This window comes from Rosa rugosa, chromosome 3 (assembly GCF_958449725.1).
Source record: "Rosa rugosa chromosome 3, drRosRugo1.1, whole genome shotgun sequence".
Lineage (NCBI taxonomy): Eukaryota > Viridiplantae > Streptophyta > Magnoliopsida > Rosales > Rosaceae > Rosa > Rosa rugosa.
This window is the reverse complement of record NC_084822.1, coordinates 12294101-12319155: the sequence shown is the minus strand read 5'-3', so window position 1 is coordinate 12319155 and position 25055 is coordinate 12294101. Positions and strand designations below refer to the sequence as shown.

The 25055-nt window shown below is 38.7% G+C and overlaps 3 protein-coding genes and 1 long non-coding RNA gene across 7 annotated transcripts; 3 read left to right on the top strand and 1 right to left on the bottom strand.

Moving 5' to 3' along the window:
- Positions 1-4789: 4789 nt before the first annotated feature.
- Positions 4790-6872, top strand: LOC133737242 (uncharacterized). Its single transcript, XM_062164844.1, has 4 exons — positions 4790-5018; positions 5100-5290; positions 5820-6105; positions 6157-6872. The coding sequence occupies exons 1-4, from the start codon at positions 4790-4792 to the stop codon at positions 6870-6872; spliced, it is 1422 nt and encodes a 473-aa protein (XP_062020828.1).
- A 1916-nt stretch (positions 6873-8788) lies between these two features.
- On the bottom strand, positions 8789-11720 carry LOC133737240 (uncharacterized). The gene is made up of 4 exons (XM_062164843.1): positions 11613-11720; positions 11346-11462; positions 9532-11255; positions 8789-9359 (listed from the first exon to the last, which is right to left on the bottom strand). Exons 1-4 carry the CDS (start codon positions 11718-11720, stop codon positions 8789-8791), a joined length of 2520 nt encoding a protein of 839 aa, XP_062020827.1.
- A 2181-nt stretch (positions 11721-13901) lies between these two features.
- Positions 13902-15066, top strand: LOC133738363 (CCG-binding protein 1). The gene is made up of 3 exons (XM_062165891.1): positions 13902-14242; positions 14346-14419; positions 14513-15066. Exons 1-3 carry the CDS (start codon positions 14023-14025, stop codon positions 14825-14827), a joined length of 609 nt encoding a protein of 202 aa, XP_062021875.1. The 5' UTR covers positions 13902-14022; the 3' UTR covers positions 14828-15066.
- A 7116-nt stretch (positions 15067-22182) lies between these two features.
- On the top strand, positions 22183-25055 carry LOC133739096 (uncharacterized). Of its 4 annotated transcripts, XR_009860451.1 has the most exons (7): positions 22183-22587; positions 22710-22862; positions 23548-23607; positions 23739-23939; positions 24187-24259; positions 24496-24590; positions 24819-25055. It is a non-coding gene; the product is annotated as an uncharacterized LOC133739096 (long non-coding RNA). The 4 variants fall into 4 exon arrangements; XR_009860448.1 differs by lacking the exon at positions 22710-22862 and having other exon boundaries at positions 22200-22587; XR_009860449.1 differs by lacking the exon at positions 22710-22862 and having other exon boundaries at positions 22204-22587; positions 24541-24590.

Genomic DNA, 25055 nt, shown 5'->3' with positions numbered 1-25055 from the left:
AATAAGAAACATACTACAACATCCATCACCAAAATCATTGTAGTAATCTTAGCAAACATGGACAAAACAGCAAGCTCACAACATAGCTTTCGATTTCTTCTGACTAACTACCAATTTACTCTTCTCAAACACAACATCACAGCATGCATGTTACAGCCCAATTCCCAGAAGTGTAAATTCTCAGACCTTCAACAGAACCCAACTCACCTTGTGATCGACTAGATCGAAAAGGAACCTCGAATTGCAGGTCTGCTTTCCAACGAAGAACACAGCAAACCGGAGTCAACCTAGTCGATTCTGAGTTGATCAACTCAACCCAAGACTGCAGATTGATCTCGACCAAGACCCAAGTGGTGGTTAGGACGCATAAGTTAAACCGAGGAAGCCAAAACAACCGCCGGCAACGTCAATTTCGACGGCGTCCGAAGCAAACCCAAAAACACAATCCATTAATCTCAATCGAATTGAAAAACTAATTAGACTAACGTGCAGAGCGTGACGAGAGGATCAATTTCGGTACCTCACGCAACCCCGACGATCGCCGAAAACTGCAGAAGCGTCGCCGGAAAACCCGAAGCTTTTGGGCTTCGATTCTCTCTTCTTACTCCATGCATGGACGATCCGTGACCAGAGGAGGAACCACGATGAGAAGACGCTTCGATCATGACCGGTGCGCCGCTGTGAAGTCGCCGGACGAGGGAAGTTCCGATCGGGTTCAGTCGCCGGGTCGACGGGCTGGAGAAACGGGTCGAGGCTTCTGATGTGTTCTGGAACAATCTGGGACGCTGATCCTATCAAAGGGCTATTTATAGCCTGATTTCAATTAAAACGAACGGTGCTGATCAAGCGGTGGACTTTTAATGGTCCAGATCACGCCAGAGCTTTTCTTTTTATTTAAAATGAATTTCCATAATTCCTAAACTTCGGAAATTCAAAATAAATAGTTCCGGTGTCGGAAAAATTCCCCGAAAATTCTCACAGACTCGTAACGTCGCGTACTTTATTATAGACTCCAAACTTTGAAGATTCCACCTTGTGAAAAATCCCAATAATTATTCCCGAAGACCTTAATAATTACCGAGATCGTCAAAATTATTCCAAACGATCTCACCTTATCTCGATAATTTTTCCGGGGCTCACAGATTGTATGTTTGGGGTTCTATTGCTAAGAATAATCATTGTCTGTGCCTTGTTACGAGGGTTTTGTTGAAAGTTCTAAAGAGCAAATTGTCTATAAGGCAAGTTATTAGGTTCCAAGGTTAATTGAGACGCGTCGTATTCATGATGTTTTGTGATGTCTCATTTTCTGAAGTCTTAATAATTTCAATGATGTTTTCTTAAGTCTCATTTTCTGGACTCCCCCTAAATGTTCGAAATAAAAGTAAAAAGTAAAGATTTCAATCGTATACCGTCCAAATGACTAGTAAGCTGGTAACTTTAGGTTTGGGACGTAACAAAATCTGCATGATACCGTTACACCACGTGGTTTGTGTGACGACCCACTAAAACTGCTACACTTGATGATTATGTTTTTTGAGGTGGAAATATTATATATTTATTTTCTTTTATCAAAGTAAATAAATAAAATCTTTTAAAATACAATATTTTAAAGTGTTTGTTGCACATAATACGCCATTTCTCTTAGTTTTTATTAAAGAAACCAACACATCGGCCTGAAATTGGCCATTAGTGAAACTGCATAATACAATGAGGAGGGGGAATATGTTACCTAAACTCCAAGTTACAATAAGCATCTAGTGCAAAACAATTACAAGAGTCTATACTTATCGTATGTATTGTAACATAATGCATAAATTAACAAAGAGTAGTGCTCTATTAGGTACTGTATTTGCTTTACAATTGTGGTGACCTAACAAAAAAATTCTACTCATGCAAAGCCATCAGACAATTATATCAGCTATCCACTAAATTTCCACCGAGAAATATATTGGTAACATATTGTTTCATCATGCCACTATGTGATAAGACATGCCCGAAATTTCACCCTGAAATCTAAAGTGGCCATGTAGGGCACACCTTATGAGAAATTAATAGGAAATTCAATAAAAGTACCCCTAAAAATTGAATACCCAAACTTGTGCAACCAAATTCAACACTTCTAATAAAATTGATAGACAACCTCAACTATCTGGAGCCTACATGCTCAACACAAATAATAACAAGGATTAATTACAGTTTACCTCCCTGAGGTTTGGGGGTATCATCATTTCACCCCCCAAACTCTCAATTTCACTTTTTTACCCCCTGAACTTTCCAATTTCAATCAGTCGTGTCCAATTTCTACTATTCCGTCCAAATTGGACTTTGACTTTGACTTTTGAGGGGTAAAATGGTCATTTCAAGACAAAAAAATAAAAAAATTCGTTTTTTTTTTTTTTTTTTTTTTTATATTTTATTTTGTCTTCAACCTATACACCACAAGTTATAATAGGTTTATAAAAATAAAAAAATACTCTAGGTGGTTAAAAGCCGCTCGCTGGTCTACGATATTTGTTATATATCTCCGATAAAGTGAAGAATTTTAGGATATATCCCCAATAAAGTGAAGAAATATCTGTAAAAAATAATTTTACACTTTATCTGTAAATAAATATCTGTAAAAAATGATTTTACACACTCGCTGGTCTACGATATTTGTGATATATCTCTGATAAAGTGAAGAATTTTAGGATATATCCCCAATAAAGTGAAGAAATATCTATAAAAAATAATTTTACACTTTATCTGTAAATAAATATCTGTAAAAAATGATTTTAAACAGATATTTCTTCACTTTATTGGGGATATACAGATATTTACAGATAAAGTGTAAAATCATTTTTTACAGATATTTCTTCACTTTATTGGGGATATATCCTAAAATTCTTCACTTTATTGGAGATATATCACAAATATCGTAGACCAAAAATGATTTTACACAGATATTTCTTCACTTTATTGGGGATATACAGATATTTATTTACAGATAAAGTGTAAAATTATTTTTTACAGATATTTCTTCACTTTATTGGGGATATATCCTAAAATTCTTCACTTTATCGGAGATATATAACAAATATCGTAAACCAGCGAGCGGCTTTTAACCACCTAGAGTATTTTTTTTATTTTTATAAACCTATTATAACTTGTGGTGTATAGGTTGAAGACAAAATAAAATATAAAAAAAAATAATAAAAAAAAAAAAACGAAAAAACAGAAAAAAAAAAAAACGAATTTTTTTATTTTTTTATTTTTTTTTGTCTTGAAATGACCATTTTACCCCTCAAAAGTCAGAGTCAAAGTCCAATTTGGACGGAATAGTAGAAATTGGACACGACTGATTGAAATTGGAAAGTTCAGGGGGTAAAAAAGTGAAATTGAGAGTTTGGGGGGTGAAATGATGACACCCCCAAACCTCAGGGGGGTAAACTGAAATTAATCCTAATAACAATCTCCACACCTATAATACAATAGACTCTCTAAGCCATACTAAATTTTATCAAATAGTTTTTTTTTTTTTTTTTTTTGAAATGAGGTTTGGAACCTAGTCAAGGTGGGAGGCTTAACCCTATGCGCATATTATTAAGTAAACAAGAATACGTCCTGGGGATGTAATGCCTAAATCGCGTGAGCTAGAGTTGACAGAGAAATCTTTATCAATACAATTTATGAGCCAAGAAGACCCTTCTTGTGCTTATTGCACTTACACAATCGATTGAGAACTTAAGAAACATTAAGTTGACTAAGAAGACTCCTAATCTCAGAGGCAATAACTCCATCAGAGGCATAACAGCTCTCTTCCTTGTTTACTAGAAGTACAACTTCTATACAATCAAACTCAACGATGAGAGGGAAGAAAGAGCAATTTAAGCAAATTACAAACATATTATAATAGCAAAGAGCTTAGTCACCAAGACCGAGATATCACACACCTCAAAACAATCTAATAGTTCATCGAGAATAAACAAAAATAGATAAATGAAAAATCCTACAATAAAAAATAAGAAGCTGTGAGAATAACTATGCCTCACTCCAAATACGCTATGCATCAAATAGCTTATTCGAGCCAGTTTTTAATGAAGCACATTTATTCCTCTGTTTTGTTTGCTTTAAATATTATATCATAATTAATGTTTTACAAAAAAAAAAAAAAAACATTATATCATGATTAATAGACCTCAGCTTTTATCTTCTTCTTTTTTAGAATAACCTCAGCTTTTATCTTTAACTTTCACACTAAATAGATACAAATATAATTATTTTATCTCCTTTGCGGACTTTGGTATATAAACGTTGTACTTTGTACAAATATATCTCAAAATAAAATCATTTGCTTTTATCTAAAAAATACAAAACAAGAAGAAAAACAAAAACATGAATACAAGTAAGCAAGCACGAGGCTGCATATTTTGACTCGAACAAAGATGATTTTAAAATGTTTTGCAACCAACTAAGACCTTATTTTATGGAACAAGTTATCATGCTCTATTGTTTTGAAGCGGTGTGTAAAGCCATCGACCAAATTTCCGGCGACGCCTATTGCTCGTGGACCTGACCTCCCTTTGTGGGAGGCTCTATCTGGGCAGCTGCTGTAGTGGTGTGTCTGCACAGAAAACATAGACATTCTGTCTCTGACGAACGTAGCATCCAAAACCCTACCCATGGAAGTTTTGGCTTGGAATTGCCGGGGTTTGAACAATCCAGGTTTGAGGCGTTGAATGTCCTTATTCAACAGCAGCGGCCCTCTACTATCTTTATCTCTGAGACAAAAGTTGACGACTGGGTGTATATGAACTGTCTGCATCTGCAGTTAGGATTTTTGAATTGCGAGGCAATTTGGAGCGACGGTCTATCAGGAGGTAATGCCCTGCTCTGGAAGGATGATGTTGATGTTCACTTTCGCTCTAAATCTGCACATCATATTGATGTGAAGATTAGGGCAACTGATGGATTGGGTATGGCTTGGAGGCTGACTGGTTTGTATGGGCATCCAGTGACGGCTTCTCGTCATCTTACGTGTGATTTGCTGCGGTCCCTGGCGGCTGAGTCTTCCTTGCTGTAGGTTATGATCGATGACATGAATGAACTGCTACATGCAGCGGAGAAGGAAGGAGGTGTGGTAAGGCGTGCAAGTCAAATGCAACCTTTCTGGGATGTGTTGGCAGAATGTGATGTCATTAACTTAGGGTTTACTGGATCTCCTTTCACTTGGAAGGGCCCGGGAATGAGGAGTCGTCTGGACCGCGCCGTGGCTATGGCAACGTGGTCTGATATCTTTACGGCAGTGCAAGTTCGTCATCTGGCACCAACCCATGGCGATCATATTCCAATCGTCTTAGGTGTTTTCCAAGTTCCTCCAAGTCGGGTTGTAAGGCAGCGCTATCGATTCCGCTTTGGGAGCTGATGGACACACCGACCAGAGTGTTTAGATATGTTGTAGGAGGGTTGGGATAAACCATTCTCTGGAAGGTTTCCCATGTTTCAGGTGTGTAAGAGAATCACACAGATCCGTTTCACCTTGAATGATTGGCAGCGAAAAGTTTTTGGAGCTCATAGGCGTGAGATTGGGATGCTGAGGGAGTGACTGCAATCTTTGCTTGACCAACCTTTGACTGCGCCAAACCAGCAGGAGAGCGTACTGCTGAACTCCAAGTTGGATGCGTTGCTGGAAGAAAAAAAATTCTTATTGGTGTCAACGCTCTAAAGTAACTTAGCTAGCAAAGGGAGACAGAAATACGAAGTACTTCTGTAGGAAAGCTTCAAATAGAAGAGTAAAGAATCGTTTACAGGGCTTGTTTGATCATAATGGTACTTGGCAGGAGTCGACAAAAGGGATAGAGTCGGTGGTGCTCCATTATTTTTCCAAGATTTTCATTGCAGGTGCAGTTGATTGTGGCTATATGCAGTCTATCATTGAGCTCTTGCAGCCTAGGATTACGGCCATCATGAATGCTGACCTTTGTGCTCCGTACACTGCAGTGGAGATTAAGGCTGCCTTGTTCCAGATGTACCCAACTAAAGCCCTCGATCCTGATGGAATGCCTCCTCTATTTTTTCAAAAGTATTGGGATGTAGTGGATACGGTGCAGAACTTTCTTCATTCTGGTTAGCTGCTCTGTGAGGTTAATTTTACTCACATCTGTTTGATTCCCAAAGTTAAAGATCCTCAGTCTGTTTCTGATCTTCGTCCAATTGCCTTGTGTAATGTTGTGTATAAAATTTGTTCTAAAGCTATTGCTAATAGGTTGAAAAAGATTTTATCCCAGATTATTAATCCTTCTCAGAGTGCTTTTATTTCGGGAAGGTTGATCACTGATAATAGGTTGGTCGCTAAGGAGGTGTCACATTTTATTCACAACTGTTACTGTAGCTCAGATGCTGGCTTTTCTCCGAAATTGGACATGAGCAAGACCTATGACCTTATGGAATGGTGCTTTCTGGAGTCTGTTTTACTTCGGTTGGGTTTTGATGAATCTTGGGTTGCATTGATCATGCAATGTGTCATTATCGTCAGATATGCTTTCTTGTTGAATGGGCAACCTAAAGGGTATCTCACTCCTACCAAGGTCCTTCGTCAAGGGGACCTTGTATCTCCGTATCTCTTTTTATTGTGTGCTGAAATGTTCTCTGCCTTACTGGAGAGGAAAGTTTTGAATGGGGAGTTGCAAGGGATCAGTGTCTGTAAGGATGCACCTGTAATACATCATTTATTATTTGTCGATGACAACTTATTATTTGGTAAGGCTACTTCTGCAGAATGTTTTCACATTAAGGAGGTGTTGAAAGATTATGAGTTGGCCTTGGGACAACAGATAAATTTCTCAAAAAACAGTATTGTATTCAGCAAGAAAGTACCAGAGGTTGACAAATAGGTTATGGCTGGATATTTAGGAGTTTCTATTGAGGTTAAGCATGAAAAGTATTTGGGTCTACCTACCTACTTGGGTTGCAACAAAACTGCTTCTTTTTCTTACATCAAAGAAAGCGTGAGCAAGAAACTAGCAGGTTGGCAAGGTAAACTTTTAAGGGGCTCTGGTAAGGATTTGTTGATAAGGGTGGTAGCTCAGGCTCTCCCATCTTATGCTATGAGTTGTTTCTTATTGCCGAAAGAGTTTTGTGATTCTCTACATCAGATGTGCCCTGGTTTTTGGTGGGGGAGCAAAGATGACAATAAGAAGATTCAATTGGTGTCTTGGGAACGTTTGTGCAGACCTAAGGAGGAAGGAGGGATGGGATTTCATGACCTGTATGGGGCTATTGGCCAAGCAAGGATGGAGAATTCTGCGTAACCCCAATTCTTTGGTTGGGAGATTACTTAATGCTCGTTATTTTCCTAATGATGACCTCTTATTTGCTCCTATAGCTCGCTGCCCTTCTGCTTGTTAGCGCGGTATTTATACCGCACGGTCTACTCTAAGGAGTGGGGTGAGGTGGCAGGTTGGTGATGGTTCGAGGATCAGAATTTGGGAGGATGCATGGCTCCCAAGGCCCGCTTTGTTTCGACCTATCAGGTACGATACCTCTTATCTGGTATTAGTTAGTGAATTGCTACGTGATGGACAATGGGACAAAGAGGTGATTGCAGCTAACTTTGATGAGGGTGATGCTTCTCTTATTTCTTCTATTCCTCTTAGCTCTAATCATGTGCCAGATAGGCTAGTTTGACACTTTGATTTGAAAGGGAGGTTTACAACTAAAAGTGCATATAGACTGGCAGTTGGTACTTTATATCCTAACATAACGGCTAGTCCTAGTTTTGAGGTCTCGGTTCCCATTTGGAAATTTATTTGGGCAGCAAAGATTCAAGGTAAAATCAAGGTTCATGTTTGGAAAACTTGTGCTTCAATTTTACCTACAATTACTTAGCTTAGAAATCGAAAGGTTTACCTTCAAGATGGGTGTTATTTCTGTAATGATGCAAAGGAGTCTATTGTCCATATTAGCAGGGAGTGTGCCTTTGTGAAAGATTTGTTCAATTTGTTCCCTTCCTTGCAGTCTGTTTCGGCAACACCAATGAGTTCTATACTTGATTGGTTAAGTTTCTGTTTCTCTTGTTTGTCGAATGAGGATTTTGATATATTGTTGATGCGTATCTGGGGAGTTTGGAAGGAGAGAAACCAAAGGGTTTGGTCTGGTAAATTCCATTATGTTGCACAAGTTCAGTTCTAAGTGATGTCTTTGTTCCATACTTTCAAGGCAGCTAATGTGAAAAATAAGATTACATTGGGTAGGCAGGCTAAACTTTGGTGTCCTCGTCCTGCTAGTTGGCTAAAAGCTAATGTTGATGGGGTGTATAATATGCATTTACGCCGTGGAGGACTTGGAGTAGTTGTTAGGGACTCTTTGGGTGATATAGTGGCTGGGGCTTGTTGTAGGTGTGATGATGTGACTTCTCCATATATGGTGGAAGCGTTGACTGGTCGTTTGGCATGCAAAATTGCTTTACAGTTTCATCCAACTCCCATCATTGTGGAGTCTGATTGTCTACAGTTGGTTCAGGTTTTTTTTTTTTTTTTAGAAGAGAAAGAAAATTACAACTTAAAGCCCCTACTACAACCAGAACTAAACTGATCAAAATTAAAAGCAGAGAACGACAACTTTTTGGACCAAGTGATAGGAGTAGATGATCTATGACCCATATTTGTAACAGCATCAGCAACGAAGTTGGCTTCCCTGGGAACATAAGAGAAGGAAACAGCTTCGAAATTGCTAGCCAGACTCAAGATGTCTTTCACAAGAGTACGAAGACGCCAAGGAGGAGCACATTTTTTGTTGATAGAGTCTATAATTAACTTGGAGTCACCTTCGACATAAATCTTTCGACAATTAAGGAGGAGGGCATGATAAAGACCATCACGAACAGCACTTCCTTCAGCAATGGGGACAGAAGCATGACCAATAGCTCTCGCACCAGCAAAAAGGGGGGGGATCCATCATGATCCCTGATAACAAAACCAGCAGCTGCTTTCTTATTGTTGACAACAGAACCATCAAAATTGAGCTTGGCGAAGCCAGCAGGAGGAGGAAGCCAGCGAATAACTTGAGAGGTAGAGGCAGGACCCTTGAAACGGCAAGGGTTATTCCTTCTGTAGTTCTCACCAATGGATGCCGCAGCATGAACCACCATGTTAGGAAGAGAGGGAGAATGTCTGAAGATGAGGTTATTCCTCGCCTTCCAAATTTTCCAGCAAAGAAGGAGAAGATTTTCAGTAGTAGACTTTTGGTAATCCTTCCTGAACCAGGAAAGAAACCATTCTTCAAAGTTTTGGAAATCTGTATTGGTAATGCCAGCAGAGCGCCAAACATTTGCAGCAAAGGGGCAGGAGAAGAAAAGGTGGTTTAAGTCCTCATCCCCTGAGCTGCAAATGGCACACAAGGAATCATAATTAGTAGAATAACGAGCAAGTCTTGCCCTAGTTTTCAATCTTCCCCTAGCTAAGAGCCAAGAGAAAATCTTGACCTTAGGAGGAATGTTAAGTCTCCAGATTTCATTCAAAATTTTAACCCTCGAATGGGGAGCAACCAAATCACATTGAAGCCAAGTGGCTGATCGATTTAACAGAAAAAATACCGATGGAGGTCGGCCCCCAAACAAATTCATCCCTAGAGTCCAAAGCTGGAAGAGGAATACTTAAAATAGAGTTAACTGTATCATGATCAAGGAAAAGAGAAAGTTTATTAACATTCCAACAGCCATTAACAATATAATCACTAACATTCTCATCAATATCAATAGAAATTCTATTAGTAGTCGAAATAAGATTGATCAAAGGAAAAGAAAAGGCCCAGTTGAAAGTCCAGAATTTGATGTCAGTACCATTACCAACAATCCAGCGCATACCTTGAATTAAGAAATCTCTATTATCAAGAATACCTTGAATTAAGAGATCTCTATTATCAAGAATACCTTTCCAGGCCATAGAATGGTTGGCCTGCTTATTTTGCATGAAAAAAGCATGTTTTCTTAAGTATTTCCTAAGAACAATATCCACCCACCAGTTGTCATGATCAGAGATCACTTTCCAGCCTAATTTTGCCAAAGCAGCCTTATTGAAGGAAGCTGCTGGCCAAATTCCAAGACCACCTAAGGATTTAGGCAGACAAATTTGGTTCCAAGCAACTGGGGGGGAATGACAGTCCCTACCCCAGAAGAAAGATCTAGTTTCTTTATCAATGGCTTTAGTAACTTTTGGAGGGCAATTGAAGCAAGACATAACATGGTTTGGCATTCCAGCAATATTAGATTTTATAAGAGTAAGCTTCCCCGCTCTAGAAAGGGTGGCCTTTTTCCAACCACTGAGCTTATTTGAGATCTTCAAAAGTAATTCTTTAGCATTCAAGGGGTCTTTCCAGAAAACAATATTATGGATCCCTAGATATTTACCAATTGAAACCTTGTGTTGAATTCCCAAAATACTTGTAATATCAGATTTAGTACTATTAGAGATCTTAGAGGAATAGAAAATAGAAGACTTATCTAAGTTGATCTTCTGCCCTGAAGCTTGGGCAAAATCGAGGAGAATTCTGGAGATGTTATGAGCTGCCTTATTGGACGCTCTGGCAAAAATTAAACAATCATCAGCAAACATAAGATTGGATATTCTATGTCCCCCAGGGGAGGAGAGAATGCCAACATGGTTCTTAGAGTTAGAAGCAGCGTGATTTAAATGTCTAATAAGAGGTTCCATGCAAAGAATAAAAATATAGGGAGAGAGAGGATCTCCCTGACGGACACCCCTAGAAGGAGCAAAATGACATTCTTGCTTGCCATTAATAAGAATGGAAAAAGTAACAGAAGAAATGCATTCCATTATTAAGTTTATCCATTTAACATCAAACCTAAATCTGTGTAAACACAGTTTAATATAGTTCCAGTCCAAATAATCATAGGCCTTTTTCAAATCTAGCTTAATAGCCATGGAGCCAGAAGCAGCCTTCTTTCTATTGAAAGAAGAAAATAATTCATGAGCAATGAGGATATTATCAACAATAGATCTTCCAGGAGCAAAAGCTCCTTGGTTTCTTGAAATGCACTTAACCAGGAGAGGTTTTAATCTAGCAATTAGAACTTTGGAGATAACCTTATAAACAACATTACACAAACTAATTGGTCTAAAATGATTAACAATTTCAGGGGAGTCAACTTTAGGGATCAAAGCAATGTTAGTGTGATTCAAGAGCCTCAGTGAAGTATTATTTTGAAAGAAATCCAGAACAATGTTACTTATCTTGTCTTTGACTAAGTCCCAGTGCTTCTGATAAAACATGGCATGAATGCCATCAGGTCCAGGAGCTTTTAGGGCTCAAATAGAGTTAACAGCTAGCTGGATCTCATCCATAGTTACGGGTTTTAAGAGGTTCGCATTGTCAGCACCATCAATAATGGGTTCAAGAATATTAACAAACGATGTAGCCCTTTCCAAGTTAATGGCATTTGTTGCTTTGAATCTTCTCTGAAAGTCCTGCAAAAAAATATAACTGATATCAGTATGATCATCAATCCATAAACCTAACTCATTTTTGATTTTAGTAATTATATTTCTTCTCTTCCTAATTGTAGCCTGAGTTTGAAAATACTTGGTGTTTTTGTCACCCAAGGAAAGCCAATTTGCCTTAGCTCTCCGAGCCCAAAAAAGTTCTTCACTTTTCTCAAGTTCTAGAAATTGATCAGAGAGTTCAACAACTTTGTTCTGAAGGAAAATGGAGCTCGGAAAGAGCATCAATTGATTCTGATAAAAATTCAAATCATTCTGAATGTTATTTAGGTTTCTGAAAAGGCTACCATAAACATCTCTACTCCGGTTCAGGTTGTTCAGACAGCTGGAGAGGATACTTCTGAGATTTGGAGGATTATAGATGACATTTCTTTGGCATTGATTTCTATGGCTGGATCATTCCTCTGCCATGTTTACAGAGAATCTAATAAAATTGCTCACAAGTTACTAGTAGTGCCCTTGTTTCAGGGTTGCAAGTGTCTTAGAGTGGGATTGTCCCTCCTGCACTTGATGAGATCTTTTGTAACAATTAGTTCTCATTAATAAAATTTAGGGGAAATGCTCATTTACCCAATTTTAGCTTAAAATTTGCCCACTTACCCAATTAACAGTTTTTTAACCCCATTTACCCAAAACACTCTAAGGGATTATTTCCCCTTTACCCAATTAATTCTTTTTATTAATTTTTGGGACTTTTTTGCCCTCTCCTTCAATCTCTCTACTCTCAGTTTCTCTCTCTCTCTCTCTCTCCCCCTCACCGATTTCTCTCTCCTCCCCCCTCACCGATTTCTCTATATCTCTCTCTCTCTCTCCAGACGACGTCGAATCTCTCTCTCCCTCCCTCCATCCCTCCAGCAGGTCGCCCACGACGCCTGCTCTCGCCATCGCCGCGCCGAAACTCGTCGTCGTGCTCTCCGCTGCCAGGCTCGACGCCAAGCCGACGGTCCTCGTCGCTGAGAAGCTCGGCGAGGGCGGGGTTGACCTTCTGAAGGAATCGACGACGGACTGAAAACTGCTATCTGCTATTGTGCAGTCATAACCATAAAAGTTGTAACATTAGTGCCCCCCAGTAGACTTTGTATTGGGCGCCAATGATGACTGCTTTATTTATTGACGGACTGAAAACTGCTATTCCAAAGTAAATGTAGTGTTAAATTGCAGTAGTCGATAAATGAAAAAAATTGTGTGGTTTGTGTCAGTCTAGTGGGGGGCAGTAGACAGAATATTGACCCTCATAATGTGGGTTTTTAGACATTATCTGTTGTTTTGAGTGTGAATAACTTCTATAATCTGTGAAACATAGGAAGCGGTGTAATATTTGATGGTCTATTGGGGGGCAGTAGACACATTAGTGCCACCCAATAATGTCTTTCTTAGGAGACAGTAATCATCTCTTGTTGATTTGTTTGTGATAAAGTGCAATACACTGTGAATCCTTGAAACTGGTGCAAGTTTTAATGGTTTAGTGGGGGGCAGTAGACACATTACTGCCCCCAAATAATGTCTTCATACGAAGTCAGAACCCTTCACTTAACTGGTGCAAGTTTTAGTGGTTTAGTGGGGGGCAGTAGACACATTACTGCCCCCAAATAATGTCTTCGTTTTAATTTTAGGGTTTAGGGGCAGCGTTAGGGCAGTAGACACATTGCCGATGAACTGCGACGAGGACGTTGGAGTGGCTAGATCGCCGATCAATCGAACGGCAACGAGAACGTTGGATCGCCGACTGGAGCTTCATCGTCGTGTTCAGGTTTGGACTGCATCTCCGGCGCAGCGATCAGAGAGAGAGAGACAGACCGGAGGTGGAGATCATGGGGAGGAGAGAGAGAGAGAGAGTGGAGGTGGAGATCGGGGGGAGAGAGAGAGAGTTTGGGAAGGAGAGAGAGACTGATAGGAGATGGATGAGTTTTAATTTAATTAACAAGGGCTAAAATGTCAATAGATGTAAGATTGGGTAAATGGGGTTAAAAAACTCTTGGTGGAGTAAGTGGACAATTTTTGGGCTAAAATTGGGTAAGTGGTCACGGCCCCTAAAATTTATCGTCTCTCTTAAAAAAAAAAAAAGCATGAAGCATTCATCTTCAGATCAGATGACACACCGCCGCGTTTTACCGCTAAAGAATCGCTGGAACGACTCCGCTGTTTTCCTAAATTCCGCGACCCCCACCTGTGGTCCCACTTCCACACTTTCCCACATAACTCACCCTTAACGGTGACAGCACTCACAGCAGCGCCTCAAACGACTTCTACATCCTCCCCGTTACAGCCTTTCCATCACAGCCCTGTGATGTTAACACCCCTCAAATATCTTTAGAAAAAAGGAAAGCAAACAACACCCATTTAAAATATCTAATCCTTATCCACTCAGCCCATCGTTTACTATAAAACAAGCACCTTTTTTTTTCGTTTGAGAATATAAAACAAGCACCTAAACCGAACCCAATCATAAATACTGAAACCATTTCTGAAACCGAAGACCAGAAGCAAAAACCAAATCTTGAAGAGAAAGCAAGGTTCTTTGAGCACGATGATGAAGGCAGTATTGCTTCGTTCTTGTCCATCTTCTTCTCCTCTTCTCTTCAAATCTCACGGAGAAGCTCAGCCTCAAAAAATGGCTTATTCCACTGTTCGTTGCTCTTCCAGAAACCCAGCTTACATTCCCAAGCTCGAGCCCTTCAGCCGCTCCAAGTTCGATCGCGCCATTAAAGGCCCTACCCTGATCGAAAAGTGCGAGAACGAGATGTCTGGTAAGTAGGGTTTTGAATGCAGGATCTAATCTATTGTTTCTTTTCTAAGGTTTCGTTGGCTATCAATGAAAGTTATGTTTTAACTATCGTGATTCTGGTGCAGATTACTGTTCGACGCTGGAAGGAGATGAGTCTTATGGTTGCTGGAGAGCCTACTTTGAGCTCAAAGATCTTGAGGTATGGATCATTTTGATTATCTTAAAAAACAAAAAACAAAAAGCCTTTTCTATTTGAATCTGTTTTTATATATTTTTGATTTTTGGGGTGCAGAAAGAGACGCCGAAAGAAGATGTGGAGAAGCTTATTTTGCAAGCAGGGGGAATAAAGTCATTAGTGGGATGTTTGCATGGAATTGCTGCAATTCAAAAGGGGAAGACGTATGGATTCAATTCAGCAAAGCCAGTGGAAGAAGCAAAAGCAGCGGAGAGGCTATGTCCTATACCAGATGGGTTGCCGAAGTCAGCTGCTGAGCTAGAGGAAGAAGAGAAATCGAAAATGCCGGATTCAGCATTCACCAGGCTTCTTAGGGTCAAAGGGACTCATCCTGCTTGGTATTCCCTGGCCCCTGACCATGAAACAGATTGATGGGTTTGTCAATTTTGTGAACAAAGTGCATATGTTTCATTATTTTGGGTGTGTATATATATGTAGGATTAGGGGTTAAGACGGTGTGGTACTGGTGTTTGCAGCCTTATAGATGTGGGATGTTTTGGTTTGATTTCCCATCAAGTCTTTAGCAGAGAACTTCCTTGTATGATTTCTTTTATTCCATGAAGTTCGATGAATAACGTTCTAGTGCCTTCCTGCTTGCACTTTCAACCTTATCTTCATTCTTTTTTTGTATAAAAACCTTATCTTCATTTTAGCAAAACCAGAAAAGGAGATCTTATCTTCTTCTGGTAATACATATCAGTGATATCACAGTACAATGAAAAAGACAGTGCGGTCGATATTTAAAGAAAGATTTCAATAATACGAGCACAATGCAAGTAATCATGACCCAAAAAGAAAAAGAAATGTTAGTCTCTTTGGTTTCAGGGAACAGGAAAGAGAAGGTAGTTGATTGGGAAGTTCAGAGTAAAACCATCCTACTAGTTACTGTACTGGTCACTGGACCATCTATACTTATCCTATTCTCATACAATAGTAAATCAAGCAATCAAACATGAATAGTTTATCTAAATTACAGAATCCTCCTCACAAAGAAAACTTGATTTCTTTAGGTGTTCATCATTCTGAAACCAAATGCCACAACACATTGTCTTTCTCATTTGGTATTCAAACATTCCATAAATATATTCAATTCCATAACCCCATAGTTCAGTGTTGGATTGCCCAAGAGAAATATCTGGCCATTAATCATCTTTTAATTACAAATCCTGGTCTCCAAAAGATTGACATCTGAGCAAGAAAAAAAAGGAAAGCCATCCGCTATCTTCTGCTCATTACTAATTTAGAACCAGTAGAAAATAATACTTAATTTAGGGTTAATTCGATGATTAATATTCATCCCACAATGGGGTATATATATAAGTACAAATGAGTAATCTAACTCTAATAGGAAACAATCTTTCCATAATTGCAGCATTTTCTATAATTATAAGATATCCTAATTAAATAAGAATTCTAATTACATATGGATTTACAGCGATTCTACACTCCCCCTCAAGTTGGTGCATAGATGCCTATCATGCCCAACTTGTTAATCGAGCTGTTGAATATCTTCCTGGACACTCCTTTAGTGAGAACATCAGCTAATTGCTCCTTTGAGTTTACAAATGAAAAGCGAATAACCTTTTTGTCAAGATTTTCTTTAATAAAATGACGGTCAACCTCCACATGCTTTGTTCTATCATGCTGAACTGGATTATGTGCAATCTCAATGACAGCTGTATTATCACAATGCAAATCCATAGGCCTTTTAAGCTTGTAACCCAGGTCTTTCAGGACATTACGGATCCATAACATTTCACAGACTTCATGTGCCATACCTCGAAATTCAGCTTCTGCACTTGATCTAGCAACGACTTTCTGCTTTTTGCTACGCCAAGTGACAAGGTTCCCTCCAACAAAAGTAAAGTACCCAAATGTAGAACGTCTGTCAGTTTTATCACCGGCCCAATCTGCATCCGTATATCCAACAACTTCTAATTCATCTTTTTTATCAAACAATAACCCTTTACCTGGCGCCATCTTCAAGTACCTCAAAATACGAAAGACTACATCCATATGCTCTTCACTAGGACAATGCATAAACTGGCTAACAACACTCACAGCATAAGCAATATCTGGTCTAGTATGTGAAAGATAAATCAACCTTCCTACAAGACGTTGATACCTCCCTTTATCAGTTGGAACTTGATTAGGATAAATAGCAAGTTTGTGATTCATCTCAATGGGTGTATCCATTGGTCTGCAGTCCAGCATCCCCGTTTCAGCATGTAAATCAAGGACATACTTCCTTTGTGAAAGCAAAATCCCCTTCTTAGACCTTGCAACTTCAATACCCAGAAAATACTTCAGTTGTCCCAAATCCTTCATTCCAAACTCCTTTTGACAGATACTTTTGCAATTCATTCATCTCTTTCGGATCATCCCCTGTAACAATCATGTCATCAACATACACAATAAGAGCTGTAATCTTACCATTATTGCGTTTAATAAACAAGGTATGATCATAATTGCTCTGTTTGTACCCAAAGGCTTTCATGGACTTTGAAAATCTTCCAAACCAAGCTCTTGGAGATTGCTTCAGGCCATACAAAGATTTCTTCAATTTACACACCTTGCTAATGTCACTTGGGTGATTCTTAACACCTGGGGGCACATCCATGTATACTTCTTCCTCCAAATTCCCATTAAGAAACGCATTATTCACATCAAACTGGTACAAGGGCCAATCTTTGTTTGCTGCAAGTGAGATTAGAATCCGGACAGTATTGATCTTTGCTACAAGTGCAAAAGTCTCCTCATAATCAATCCCATAGCGTTGTGTATATCCCTTGGCAACCAACCTCGCCTTGTATCTATCAATAGTTCCATCGGCATTAAGCTTCACAGTAAACACCCAACGACATCCTACAGTCTTCTTCCCAACCGGAAGAGGTACTAACTCCCATGTTGCATTCTTTTGAAGTGCTTCTAATTCTTCATTCATCACCTTTGTCCATTTTGGATCCGTCAATGCATCCTGCACGTTACTAGAAATAGATACAGTAGATAATTGATCAACAACAAGTGCATATGACCCAGACAACCTATGGTTAGACATGTAATTAGCTCCAGGATATTTAGCTTTGGCTTTGATGTCTGACACATATTGTTTCTTAGGAATACCCTTGGTAACTCTCTGTGATTTCCTAGAATCAATATTATCTACCCCAGATAATTCATTATAAATTAAAGGTACCTGAGGAGGAACATTCGCAGCGGATTATTTAGTTGATGATGTAGAGATGGGGAAAAACTCTGACATATGAGAACTCTGAATTATATTCTCTTCATTGGGTGTATCACATTTGGGCTGGTCAATGGGTAGTCAGCTTGTGACGTTTCATATATTTCAGGACGCATTGAAGCATCGTTGTCACTTTGGGGATGCATGCTGAAGTCGTTGTCACTTTGGGGATGCAAGTTGAAGTCGTTGTCACTTTGGGGATGCAAGCTGACGTCTTAGCGTGATGCGTCTTTCTTGTTCGACAGAGCATGACGTCGGCTCGGTTCAAGGGATGGTCCTACATTGGATCTGTCCTGGTAAGTTGGGATCCCACTGGTCCAACGCCAATAGATTCAATGTCTCCAGATTCTTTTTCTTTTTCGTTTCCTACTGTCCCAATTTCAGTTTCGTTGTCAACTGGTGCTGGAGAATTCCTAACTCCAAATCTCGATTCCAATGCTTCTAATTCTTCAAATTCAAATAAATCTCGAGGATTTCCTTCACGACCTCTCTCCCCCTAAAAGGAAGACTCCAAAACTCTCCCTGAATAATAAGGCTCGGATTCACGAAAAGCAACATCAAAAGAGACATGTATAGTGCCAGTAAGAGGATCATAACATCGATAACCCTTCTGGAATTCAGCATAACCAACAAATATACACTTACGGGCACAAGATCAAGCTTGCTGCGTTGAGGCTTGGGAATATGAACATAAGCTGTGCACCCAAACACCTGGGGCTCCAAATTAGGCATAGAAGGGATGGTCAAAAGTGTATGAAGCTTCTGATGAGGATTCTGAAACTTAATCACCCGTGAAGGAGTACGGTTGATAAGATATGTTGCTGATTTCACTACTTCTCCCTAATAGGACCGAGGTACATTCATGCCAAACAAGGAAGCACGAACAACTTCCATCAACTGCTTGTTCTTCCGTTCTGCTAAACCATTTTGTTGAGGAGTATAAGAATTGGAGGTTTGATGACGAATTCCATGTGACCGGCAAAACTCAATCATAGGGCCATTCACAAACTCTCCACCATTGTCAGACTGAAACACTCTGATGGATTGTTGATACTGAGTTGCCACCATTTTGTGAAATTCGGTAAACATTATATTCCAAATACATCACTCTTATTCTTTAGTAATGACACCCATGTCATGCGAGTGTAATCATCAATAAACGTTACAAAATACTGAGCTCCAGAAAGAGAAAGAATTTTCGCAGGACCCCAGATATCAGAGTGAATCTTCATAAAAGGAACATGACTTTTATTAAGACTTGGTGAATATGAAATACGGTGACTCTTGGCCAGTTCACAAATGTCACAATGGAAATCCAAATCACTGACAACTGAAAACAAATGAGGTTACAGCTTTTTAAGATAACTAAAAGATAGATGACCTAAACGACGATGCCATAACCATACAGCTTCCTTCGCATTCTCTACCCCGTTGATCTGATTAGCTTGTCCCAAAAGATGTTTCTGTTTCTTTCCCGTCTCTATCAGATCCAGGTAGTATAATTTCCCCCTTCTAACACCATAACTAAGAATCCGCCGAGTCAGAATGTCTTGAAACACACAGAAAGACGAATAGAAGGTCACAATACATGCAAGAGCTAAAATAATTTGACCAACAGACAGAAGATTATAAGCTAGTGATGGAACAACTAAGACAGATTCAAGGGTTAAGTATCAGATAAAGCAATAGAACCTTCTCCGGTGACCGGAGTTGGAGTACCATCAGCAGTAGAGACAACATTTTGAGGGGAACGTCTAAGGTTTTTCATAAGACTAGGGTCATTGGTCATATGGTCAGATGCACTTGTATCAATTATCCATGTACTATTAAAAGTAACTTTACCCTTCATACCTGACCGCACTACATTAGCGGAGGCATTGTCTAGGTAAACTTCCTCTGTAGTAGCAACAACGGCCTTGCCCAGATTCTTTCGCGGTTTCTTGGTGAAGTCCCACCAATCAGGGTAACCAATCACTTCATAGCACTGCTCCTTGCTATGACCTAATTCCCCACAGATAATGCACTTTTTGTTTGCATATGGATTTGGTTTACCTAGAGGACGGCGTGGAGAAGGTCCTGAGAAGCCTGGAGGAGGACCCTGTTTGCGTTGAGCCATAACAGAAAATTCAGTAGTTACCGAATGCCCCATAGCTTGTATCTCTGATTGCACCATTGAGGAATTCAGGATTTTCTAGGGTTTCAAGATGGATATGAATGTTTTGGAAAAAAAAGGTTTTTTTTTAGGCTAAATACTGTTTAGTACCCTGTGGTATCGGTCCAACATCGATTCAGTCTCTCGACTTTCAATTTCATCAAAAACACCACTGCAATATCATTTTCTCGTCCAATAGGTCCCTCCGTCGGGATTTCGTCAATTTCAGATGTTAACTGCTAACGTGGCAGTCCAACTCAGCAAAAGTGAGACCCACATGGAAGTCAAATACCAAAAATGACCCTGCCCAACTAGATATGGAAAAATCCAAAATAAACTTCAAATTTTGCAGTTACGGAGACTCAAACCCACCAACAAGCATGCAAATGAAAGCCCCAACCACCATGCCACTTGCACAACATTGATATGTGTCAAACAAAATAATATATATATCTGTATACCCAACCGGATATGGAAAAATCCAAAATAAACCCCAGATTTTGAGGTTGGGGAGACTCGAACCCAAACCACCACGCATACAAATGAAAACCCCAACCACCAGACCACTTGCAGGCATTGATATGTTTCAAACAAAATAATATATATCTGTATACGCAACCGGATATGGAAAAATCTAAAATAAACCCCAGATTTTGGGGTAGGGGTAGGGGAGATTCGAACCCACCCCACCAAGTGTGCAAATTTAAAACCCAACCACCAGACCACTTGCACGGCATTGATAAATTCCAATCAACAAAATGATATATATCAGTATAATAGATCACAGCCCCAACCGGATATGGAAAAATCCAAAAATAATATATATTTTTGTTTGGAACATACCAAAAAGATGCACGTGGTCTGGTGGTTGGGTTTTTCATTTGCACACGTGGTGGGGTGAGTTCGAATCTCCCCAACTACAAACTCTGGGGTTTATTTTAGATTTTTCCATATCCGGTTGCAAAATATATTATTTTGTTTGAAACATATCAACGCCCTGCATGTGGTCTGGTGGTTGGGGCTTTCATTTGCATGCGTGGTGGTTTGAGTTCGAGTCTCCCCAACCACAAATTTGGGGTTTATTTTAGATTTTTCCATATCCGGTTGGGTATACAGATATATATATTATTTTGTTTGACACATATCAATGTTGTGCAAGTGGCATGGTGGTTGGGGCTTTCATTTGCATGCGTGTTGGGGTGGGTTTGAGTCTCCCCAAACGCAAAATTTGAAGTTTATTTTGGATTTTTCCATATCTGGTTGGCCAGGGTCATTTTCGGTATTTGACTTCCATGTGGGTCCCACTTTTGTTGAGTTGGACTGCCACGTCAGCAGTTAACGTCTGAAATTAACGAAATCCCGACAGAGACCTATTGGACGAGAAAATGATATTGCAGGGGTGTTTTTGATGAAATTGAAAGTCGAGGGACTGAATCGATGTTGGATCGATACCACAGGGTACTAAATAGTATTTAGCCCTTGTTTTTTTCTCTTATTTTTCTGAAAAAAGGTAGGGTGATGGTAGTTTGAAATTCAGGGATGGTTTGATTTCAACGGTGGTGGTACGCAGCGGTTTGTGGTGTTCTTCGGGATTCAGGATTCAAAGGATGCAGCGCAAGTTCAAAGGATTGAACCTGCTCTGATATCAAGTTGAAAAGAATACTTCAATTCAGGGTTAATTCGATGATTAATATTCATCCCACAATGGGGTATATATACAAGTACAAATGAGTAGTCTAACTCTAATAGGAAACAATCTTTCCATAATTACAGGATTTTCTATAATTACAATCCTAATTACATACGGATTTACAGCGATTCTACAGAACCAGAACACAATCCACAAAAACACATATGGTACAAAAATCGCTCTTGTTTCCCTCTAGCATATCTGATGCATGAGCATATGGGAGTCAATTAAGTGACTTAATATCAGCCGAAGTCAAGGGAGCTATTCTACAAATAAATGCATATTTTTATTATTAATTGGGTAGATTTGATATTTCTGTTGTTATTTTTTTCATTTATCACTTTTCTTTGTTTTTATTCTACTCTTATGTTATTTAAGTAAGAGTTCGTTATTTTTGTAAGAGAGCTTTTTGACATTAAAATCAAAATATAGCCGCTTTTACAGTAGCTTATAAGAGTTGTATTCTTCTTATTCACTACCACAAAGGTGGGCTAAGGATACCATTTCCTAGCCACTATTAGGCTAATGGTGTGTCTACCCAATTTTTTCTCACCAATATTTCTAATGGTGTGTCTCTAAATGATTTTTATTTTTATAGAACCAATAAAAGCAATAAACAAAAGGGTTCTAGTGTCACCAAAACCCTTAAAAGTATAAAATATTGTTTACAGATTTATCAACAATTGTTTTGATATTGTTATAACTCTCATTTTCAATTTATGCGGTGCAGAACTCTCTCTCTCTCTTTCTCGTCCTCCTCCCAGTTTCTCTCTATCTCTCAATCATGAACAAGGGAGCAATAATCTTTCAAGGGTTCTTTCAATGAGTCGGTACTCTCTACATTCCTTTTCTCTTTCCTCTTCACAACGCAAGTCAAAGTCTTTTATCTGCTTCTTTTGGTGGAAAAATCGATGCAGATCCAAAAATCGATTCGCATAAGAGTATCAGGTTATTGATCTGATACTCTTATGCGAATCGATTGTTTGACATGAATCTTCCCCTTTCAACAAAACTTCCGATGGATACCATTGCACACCATGTCTAAGGTCTTGAGCCAAGCCAATGAATTGTCTTTTCTTGAATTCAATTCTAGAATTTTAAATTTCTGTTATTTTTAGATTTTATACGCGGTGTGGGTTTTTACTCTTCGTTTTCCAATTGTTTACAGTGTGATCTTTTGTTATTCACTTGCTTAGCGGACTGTTTCTGTCTACATTGTTTTACTTTATGTGAATGGAAGATGGGTTGAATATGCATTCTGATTTCTTAAGCTACTTAAAATTCTGGATTTTCTGGGTTGCTCTATGATTGGAGTCTAGAGGTAATTATTTACATGTTAGATGTATTTTTTTTCATATTTAGTTTCTGGGTGAATTTAAAATTTGGATGCATGATGAAGACCCAGATACTCTGATTACTTGTGAAAAGAAATTCATTTAGTAACAATTGGTAGGAGGAAAGTTGCGTAATTTGAAACATTGTCTAATCTACTTGCTGCTTCATATTAGTTGTTGTATTATGGGGTTTTGTCTCTTCAAAATATATGTTTCTTTTTTGAAGAGTATGCTTTTGTAGGTTTACTCAATTTTGTTGTATAAGATATATTTGGCATTGGAAAATTGTGTCAAATCTGGGCTTACATGCTCAGTAGGTTTCTCTTATATCAATATTTTGAGCTCTTGAATGATTTATATATAAAAGGCATAAGCTTTTGTTAATGATTGTAGCTTGAGTACAGAACTGACTTGTGTTGCTTTTGAGTTTACAATTGGCGGTAGTTTTATTAGTTTGCTCAAGTAATTGCAAGATTTTCCTTTCTTTTTGATTATTGAGTTATATTGAAATTAATCTGTTGATTTTGTAACTACTGAAAATGCTATTTTGAAAGCGGAAAAAAGAATATCAAATTAAATTTCTAAGTAGGTGTCGGTTTAACAACCTTGATGTTTGTATTTCTTTTCATAATAAGATCGATGACTTACGAAGGAACTGATTTGTTTTTGTAGGTTGGTCTGGCCTATTGCTCTTTCCTTGTGCCTATTTCGCTTTATGGGGTTCATTTACAGGTACAACAATAGTCTCTTGGAAGAATTTCTTCCATTAAAGTGTGGGTGGTTAGAATGTGGTTTTACTCTGATTCAGTTTTGCTGATATATGAGATATAACTACTGTATGATCTTTCTTTGTATGCGGGTAGGTTCAGCAGGTCAAAGACATAGACAAGCTGGGTTTTATGGGTCTGGTTCAAGAAGAGCTTGTGTTGATAGAAGACTGGTACATTTTTAGATGAGACCGGTGGGGATTGGTGGAGGGTTGTCACTTGAGACAAGAAAACCAATCATACCAATCGCAGGGTCTAGTCAAATGCAGTGCTTCTGTAATATGTGTGTCTGCTATGGTTAGTTTGTTACTGCATTTTCTCATTTTCTGTTTCACTTCTTTTTGAAAATGCTTTTTCCTTCTTAAGTAGGATTGTTGATTGGCTTCAATATCTCCTGGAAATAGTCATACCTTGTACAAATTTTACTAATGCTCATTCTGGTGCAACTCTAGTTGTATTGCAATAAACATGCTACATATGGACTAGCTTTGCCTTGATTTTGTATTACATTTTTTTTCTCTTGATTTTGCTACTCTTTTTGCAGAATGCCAGATGTGCTACAGCACTACAAACCAAATCTGTTACGCACCAGGCTCCAACAATCACAAGTCTTCCTCGTAAGGCAAATTCTTAATTGTTTTTTTTTTTTTTTTTAACATGAGCAAGTACTTGTTGTTAATTGCATATCTGGTGGCATTGAAAAAGCTGTTGTTCTAAACGGTAGATAACAGAATTTATTTCTTGTCTTCTTTATTCTGTAATTGATAGTCCTTTAAATTTCCTTTAGTGCAAGAAGCATGCATACTCTGTGAAACCATAGTTTTTATACCCTTACATATTGTTTGTGCATTAGTCCCAGAAGCATCCATACTCTGTGAAACCATAGTGATTATTTCAGGACGTGACTGCAACTGGCTTTCAGGACGTGACGTTCAAATCCTATAATGGGTATGTGGTTCCTTATGTTGTGTTTAGGTTCTTGCAGGCATAAATCTTGCTTTTGCATTTCGGCGCCCTTCTCTATTTCTTTTATAGAAGTTATGATTCATGTTCTGTTCATAAGCCAAAGAGTTGGAGAACATTTAGTAGTCCTTTAAATCAGTTGGGATGACTTTGCATATGAATGCTAGAAACCAAAAAGCATGCTTTGATACAAATTTCACTCATCTGGTGTAGTGATCCATGATCCATGAAGATGAAGTGATCCTATGAAAGGAGAAGAAAGGAGAAGATCAAGGCTGGAATTATGGACAGCCAACTATTAGATAGTTTTTATATGGATTGGCTCGATGTTATTTGTATCATGTATTCATGTGGTTTGAGGATTGTTGAGTAGTCCCTACCTTATAGTATTGTAGATTTGAAGAAGGTGAAATTTTAATTTTGTTTTTATTTTTTTTTAATTTTGAAATA